The sequence below is a fragment of the Aedes albopictus genome, chromosome 3, assembly GCF_035046485.1.
Source record: "Aedes albopictus strain Foshan chromosome 3, AalbF5, whole genome shotgun sequence".
NCBI classification, from domain to species: Eukaryota; Metazoa; Arthropoda; class Insecta; order Diptera; family Culicidae; genus Aedes; species Aedes albopictus.
In genome coordinates this window covers 36,193,640-36,201,169 of record NC_085138.1, presented here as the reverse complement: position 1 = coordinate 36,201,169, position 7,530 = coordinate 36,193,640, and the positions used below count along the sequence as shown (strand labels likewise).

General features: G+C 46.8%; 1 protein-coding gene across 1 annotated transcript; it reads right to left on the bottom strand.

Annotated features, from left to right (window-relative positions):
* Positions 1 to 2,747: 2,747 nt before the first annotated feature.
* Positions 2,748 to 5,482, bottom strand: LOC134291365 (uncharacterized). Its single transcript, XM_062859014.1, has 2 exons — positions 3,882 to 5,482; positions 2,748 to 3,821 (listed from the first exon to the last, which is right to left on the bottom strand). The coding sequence occupies exons 1-2, from the start codon at positions 5,148 to 5,150 to the stop codon at positions 3,522 to 3,524; spliced, it is 1,569 nt and encodes a 522-aa protein (XP_062714998.1). The 5' UTR covers positions 5,151 to 5,482; the 3' UTR covers positions 2,748 to 3,521.
* Between the last annotated feature and the right edge of the window lie 2,048 nt (positions 5,483 to 7,530).

Sequence of the window (7,530 nt, the reverse complement as noted above, 5' to 3'; positions counted from 1 at the left end):
TTTTGGCTAGCCGACATTGACGGCACCTTTTGATAACCATTCGATCCCACATTGGCACGAATCAAAACTACGGGATTTTTCTAATATATTTTTTTTTGCGTACATTGCTAAGATTTATCGACCACGACAAACAACACGATGTATGCTTCAGTTCCGACATTTGTACGAAAGAAAACAACTCGATCTTGCTAACCAGGCTTTTCGTCAGCGAACATTGCCGGGACTGTCCCTCCACGGCAAGCAACATGCTGTAAGCTTCCGATCCGACATTTGCCCGATGCAAAACAACAGGATCTTTCTAACCTTGCTTTTCGGCAGCGGACATTGCCGGAGGTTTCCCCCATGGCAAACAACACGCTGTAAGCATTCGATCCGACATTTGCACGATGCAAAACAACAGGATCTTTCTAACCTTGCTTTTCGGCAGCGGACATTGCCGGAGGTTTTCCCCCACGGCAAACAACACGCTGTAAGCACAAAATAACAGAATCACTATAGCTTTTCCTTACCAGTTACTGCCGCTGGTTTATTCTTCTCGTGTTTTATTTTTTCCTCGATAATTGTCCAAGCACAAAAATCATCCGGAAGCATGCACCATCCGGAGCCCACGATGAATATCACACCACATTTTTCACTTTTTTGTGTTGTCGTAATTTGCTCACTTTCGCATGCAAATTGAAGAGTGATTCCTCCCAGAAAAACAATAAATTGGCTCGATTTTTTTTCGTAATTGAACGAAAAACTGGCAGGAATTCGCCAATGTGGAGTTTGGGATTTCTCTGGGAAGGAATCACCCCTCACGTGCAGCATACACAACTTACCCAGGCTGACGTTGGTTCGCAAGTGGCAAGAGTGAACGCGGTTGGGTGACGCCTGGAGTTGTTGCTGCGCAAGCGGGGATGCTAACATTGTCTGCTTGACAGTTCGCATCACATTCAAATGCGCTATATCGCCTGCTGTGATCATTCTCTTTATCACAGCTTTATTCAGTACATCTTATATCTCACAGATAGCAATTCTTTTGGTTAGGATATTATCGGCGCAGTTGAAAACTGCCAATAAATTTACAGAACCATCAGCTCCGTTTGAAATAGTTTTCATCACTGCTGTTTTTCGATCATTTGAGCAGGCATTTTCGAACTAGATGTTAGTGGAATGATTTCAGGTGGAACGATGGCATAGTCAGAACAAGGCTTTTTGTTGGATATCTCCAAACTTCGTTCTGAGCGTGGACGATTGGCTACTGCTGTACGTTGATTTGAGTTGGTATTACCTAGTGCATTGCAGGCCAGAATGGATGGGACACTGTCGATCACACTCTCTTGGGTTAGCGTTGTACGTGCATTTTTCCTTCCATACTCTACCTCACCTCAACTGCATTCTTCTTACAGCCTCCTTGTGAGCCTCTTCAATCTCCACCAACCTGCGTTCGTATGCCTCCTCTATACGCCTTTTTCTTTCCTCATATTGCGTCCTCCATAATTGTTTCTTGCTTTCAAACCTCTCGAGGGATCGCTCCACATCTTCCATTGTGCGATCTGTTTGTTGCAATGATTAGGATCATCTCCTTCGGAATCAAACACTCCGCCTTGCGGACATCGCCTTGTTGCTTTAACAGTAATGTATGAACCGCTAAGCTCAGAGGAGATTTTTCGATTAGCTAGCATAGCATGTACCCAGGTAACAATGCATGGGTCGAATTTTCTCCTCAACATTGCTGACCCTATAGACGAATAAGAAGCGTTATCGAATGCGCCCTCAATATCAAGAAATGCTACAAGAGCAATTTCTTTTGCATTGAGTGTTTTTTCGATCTTTTGAACTACCGTATGTAGTGCCGAGATCGTAGATTTTCCACTTTGATAAGCGAATTGGTTTTTTGATAAAGGCATTGCTTTCACAAATTTGTGATTTATGTACTCGCATAGTACCTTTTCCATAATTTTGAGCATTACAGAGGATAAACTTATCGGCCTGAATGCTTTGGGGTTGGTTTTATCCCTCTTTCCTGCCTTCGGAATGAAGACAGCCCGGATTTGACGCCAATCGTTGGGTATATGCCCCAAAATCAGACTCGCCCTAAAAATCTCAACCAAGGGTGGAACCAGTGTTTTCTCCTCTTTTTGGATCAACGCTGGGAATATTCCATCCATGCCAGGAGACTTAAATGGCTCGAAAGATCTCACAGCCCTCTCAACCCTGGCCCGAGTGAAAGCTTCCTTTGCAACCTTTATTGCGTCTTTTTTAGATCCAGAAACCCATGATTGGATCTCTTGTGGATCTGAGACAGCAATTCCAGTGTCTTGGTCGCCGATGCTCGACTCAGGGATTGAATCAGGGAAGTGGATCTTTAACAATTCGCTCAGTGTATCGCTAGGCTCTACAGTGAGCGAACCATCCGTCTTTCGGAGGCTACCCACACCATTGGAGTGGTCTTTTGAAAGAGTTTTTTGCAGTCTGGCCACTACGGGTGTATTCTCTATGCTTTCACACATTAGAATCCACGATTTCCGTTTGGCTGACCTTATTTCTTTGTTGTAGTTCGTCAGGGCCTTTCTGTATAGGCTCCAATCGCCGGTTCGCTTGGCACGATTGAATTCCCTACGCGCAGTTTTCCTAAGCTTCTCAAGAGTTTTATTCCACCATGGAACGTCTCTGCTCGAACTAATTGATTTAGTTGGACAGCCTCTTGGTAGGCATTAAGGATTTTGTTTTTAATGGATTTGGGCGCATCTTCCAATTGTGTAATGGACTTGATGTGACTTTCTATGATGTACTCTTCAGATTGTAGGATAGCTGAGTAGGATTCCCAATCAGTTTTCTTAGGATCTTTAAACGTTTTTTCTATCGTTAGACCCCCTTCCCATTCGAAGATGGTGTGTTTGTGGTCTGACATTGATATTTCTTCAGAAACATGCCAGTTTTTTAATTTATCAGAGATAGACCGACTACATAGAGTCAAGTCCAAAACTTCCTGACGAATGAGGTTTTCAAACGTGGGCTTGTCACCAACATTACAAATGTCAATGTTCTTGGAAGAGAGAAACTGTAACAGGTACTCACCTCTGGTGTTTATATTTGTACTTCCCCATACGGTGTGATGTGCATTTGCGTCACACCCTATGACGAAGGGGATGTTGTGTCGGTGGCTGTAGGCTACGAGCGCAGCTATTTCTGGAGGAGGGATTTCGTCCACGTCACCTGGGAAGTATGCCGAGACCATCAAGATCTCTCTACTCCCTCTAGCGGAAGGTACCTCCATCCTAACAGCTACGATGTCCCTTTTAATGAATTCTGAAATTGGAAAGTATTTACAGTTGTTATGTAATAAAATAGCCGCTCTAGGAGAAAGCTGGCTGTCATCATATACCAACTTACATGAGTGTTGTGGAATACCTTGTATTCTGGATTTATTGACCCATGGCTCTTGAATGAGGGCCACGGTTAGATTCTCTTTGGTGAACCTCCGACAGAGCACACCCGTGGCGCTCTCAGCATGGTGGAGGTTCACTTGCAGAACTTTAGTCGCCATTTCCGGGGTTACCGCTTTTTTCCGGACGACGACTATCCGGCTTTGGATGTTGCGGATCATCAGGGTGTCGTTTGGTGTTACAGTTTAAGTTGTTTCTCTTCCCTGTAGCGACCTGGCCCGCCAGTTTCGCCTCTGTGGTCAAACTGTCGCTTTTTGCACTCCCTTTGCCCTGTTTAGATACCTTTGGTTTGGTACCACTAGAGCAGGGAGTCGCATGTAAGCTTCGAGCTTTTCCTTTAGAGGCGGACTGACTAGCCTTTATGGTGCTTTTGGGGTGAGATTTACTAACCTCGTCCGAACCGGAGGCTTCCTCAGATTTCTCTTGGGTCGGCCTTCCAGTTAGCCGAACCTTGCCCGAACAGGAGGCCTCCTCAGATTGCTCTTGGGTCGGCCTTCCAGTCGGATTGGCGGTATCGGCAGTCGGTTGATCTGTAATCTTCCTTAGTTGGATTTCACCAAATCGGTAGTTGAGGGTGTATTTGGACTTCTTCAACTTTTCCATCGACGCACCCTCTACTGTGAAGATCCATTTGACATGAATGTCTTTCAGAATGGATCGTTTCACAATACGCCAATTAGTTGTTGTGATGTCATTTTGGCTTTCTATGAGAGCCTTTATTCGGTCGTCGTCATAGCTGGAGCTTTGTGGGAAGAATGCTTGGATCATCTTTGGACGTGGAATCGCCACTTCGTCCATTGCCATCAGCTCTGCACCTTCCCAGGGTTTCATGGATGGGGATATTCTCTTTAACCACTCAGCAGTCTCTTGATCCTTACAGATTAGAACCATGTAACCGGACTTGTAGATGAGGTTGTTGAATTTGGGTTTTATTGGCTCGTTTCGTTGTTGAACTACTCTGAGCAGGAGTGCTTCTTGTAGAAGGTCTAGCTGGGCTGTAGTGAGTTGGACGGTGGGAAAGTCTTTGGGTATTATCCCGACCTTCACGCTTTTGGCCATATCACTGTAGCTGATACCAGCTGTTTTCCTCATGGGTGGGTTTTGTTGTCCAGACACGTTTTTCTGAGGCGCGCTGTTTGTGGACTGTTGGGCGCGCTCTCTCGGATCCAGATGGTGCTTCACCCTTTTTTGTTTGGGGTCCTCTGTGGCGGATTTGTCTAGGTCGTTTCTCGAGCGTTTTGAGGAAGTGGGCTCGCTCTCCTTATTCAGGATTATGGACAAGGCCTCATTCCGGTCTTTTCCCTTCTCCCGGAGAGTTCTAAGCTGCTTCCTCTGCGAACGTGTGAGTGTGGGGAATTTCTTACTCGGAGCCCCCTTGGCTTCCGTAGAACCCTTGTTATCTTCGGATCCTTTGCTACTTGCTGAAGATTCTTGGGGGTTGATGACGATCCGTATACCATCATCTTCGTTATCTTCCATGTCCAGCAGGTTGGAGTCGGTCGATGAGGGGTGTTGTAGATCTGGATCAGCTTTGTCGAAACATGTGCTGCTCCGGGAGGTAGGCGTTGAGGGGCAGGATATTTCCATCTTCTCCTGCGAACTACTGAGTAGCTGGTCTTCGGTAAGGCCAAGCTGACTCAGAGTATTCTCCACTTCGCTCTCACACGACTGAGAGAGGCAGTCGTCACTTTGAAGGTTGTTTGTAAAATTTGTACTCATTTTTGGTCCCACGAGTAGCTAGGGAAATAAATGTCCGCTGCACCAGTGCCCCGCCGTAGTGCAGTAAGGGCTGCTTACTGGGGTGTTCGCCCTGGTGCACCCCAGGCTCCGTTCGCGGTTGAGCATGTTTAGAACCCCCTCAACCATTCAGCCCTCGGCACGGATCGCATGACACCTTGGCATTGGGGTTTATCCATTTTTTCTTTACACGATGGCCATGAATAACAGCCATCGCAACCTTCCTCCTTTACCAGGGCTTAGGACCTGTAGCTCAAGTTCTCAATAGTTTCACGATCTTTCGGACATGCAACTACGGAGAACCATCATTGCTAGCGGAGAAAATCTTTCTGGGATGCTTCTAAATTCCTTCAGGTTTGCTGCCAGAAACCTACTGTGACAGAATCTCAGGGATGCTTTCGGAATCCTTAAGGAATACATCTAGAATCACTCTGGAATGCTTACAGATTCCTGCAGAATGCTTCAATAATTCATCTGAGTTGCTTCAGGAATCTTTGGAATGTTTTTGAATTCCTAATGGGAAGCTTCCAGTATCATTCTGGGATGCTTTGAGAATCCTTCAGAGGAGGACCATAGTGCACAGTTGAGCTTAGAGTTCTTCCCTGGCACTCGGACGTTGATCAGCCGCCCCTAACGTGGGGATCAGACGCTGTTGTGAGCCGCTCCTCCTGGAGAACAGACGCTCAGATTTGCAAGAGCAAACCCCTCCTTTACCTGTCAGGCTACGACCACAGTTCCCACCGGGGTTGGTTACCCGATCTTTCCCGCAGTTCGGCCGGTGTCACGCGGAGGTATAGGGATAGGAATTGTTGGACGGAGGCTAGTGGTCTCAATGGGATCTTTATTGCGCGAAGTACCAAGCCTTAACCGTGCCCTTGACCGTGTCATCATAAATTGGATAATGAATCACCAGAATCATATGGATTTACCAATGATTGCACAAATCATTTATGAAGTCGAATGTTGAATTTCGAATTCGAATGAATCGGGATTCAACATTCGAATTTAGGATTAGTAAAGGCACCGCCCAAATGTTAGCGGATTTAGCTAAAAATTTCACCCGAGTAAATACTGAGCGGCCCCTCAAATCAGAGCTAAAAAATAGTTGCTTACCGATCAGGCTAAGGCCGGGGTGGCCTCTGCTGTACATAGTAGCCGTCTCCATTCCACTCGGTCCATGGCTGTTTGTTTCCAGTTTCACACTCTGCGTATGGTCCGCAGATCGTCCTCCACTAGGTCGACCCACCTAATTCGCTGCGCATCACGTCAGCTTGTGGGTGATTCTCGAGATCCATTTCAGTCGGGTTGCTATCCGACATCCTGATGACGTGACCCGCCCACCGTAGCCTCCCGATTTTCGCGGTATGGACGATGGTTGGTTCTCTCAGCAGCTGATGCAGCTCGTGGTTCATTCGCCTTCTCCATGTTCCGTCTTCCATCTGTACTCCGCCGTAGATGGTACGCAACACCTTCCGTTCGAAAACTACAAGGGCGCGTTGGTCCTCTGCACGTAGGGTCCATGTTTCGTGTCCATAGAGGACGACCGGTCTAATCAGCGTTTTGATGGTTAAATTCGTGTTACGGCGAACCTTATTCGATCGTAGAGTTCTGCGGAGTCCAAAGTAAGCACGATTTCCTGCCACAATGCGCCTCTGAATTTCTCTGCTAGTGTCGTTGTCGGCGGTCACCAGTGAGCCCAAGTACACGAATTCTTCAACCGCCTTGATTTCATCACCGTCGATATAAATTCGGGGTGGCGGGCGCGCTGATTCCTCCCTGGAGCCCTTTGCCATCATGTACTTTGTCTTCGACACATTAATGACTAATCCGATTCGTCTGGCTTCACTCTTTAGTCGGATGTACGTTTCTGCCATCGTCTCAAATTTACGAGCAATAATATCAGTACATCAGCGAAACCAAGCAGCTGAATGAACTTCGTGAAAATCGTTCCACTCGTGTTTATCCCCGCTCTCCTAATTACACCCTCTAAATCAATGTTGTACAGCAAGCATGAAAGACCATCACCTTGCCGTAACCCACTGCGAGATTCGAAGGGACTCGAGAGTGTCCCTGATACTCGAACTACGCACATCACTCGATCCATCGTCGCCTTGATCAATCGTATCAGTTTATCCGGGAATCCGTATTCGTGCATAATCTGCCATAGCTGTTCTCGATCGATTGTATCATACGCCGATTTGAAATCGATGAACAAGTGATGTGTGGGCACGGTGTATTCGCGGCATTTCTGCAACACCTGGCGGATGGCGAACACCTGGTCCGTTGTAGCGCGTTCACCCATAAATCCAGCCTGATATTGCCCCACGAACTCTTTTCGGTGATCGGTGATAGTCGGCGGCAT

Coding starts and splice junctions, on each gene's coding strand:
- LOC134291365 (XM_062859014.1), bottom strand. CDS start 5,150: ATGAGTACAAATTTTACAAACAACCTTCAAAGTGACGACTGCCTCTCT. Junction 3,822..3,881: donor AGGCCTCCTGTTCGGGCAAG/GTTCGGCTAACT, acceptor GGTTCGGACGAG/GTTAGTAAATCTCACCCCAA.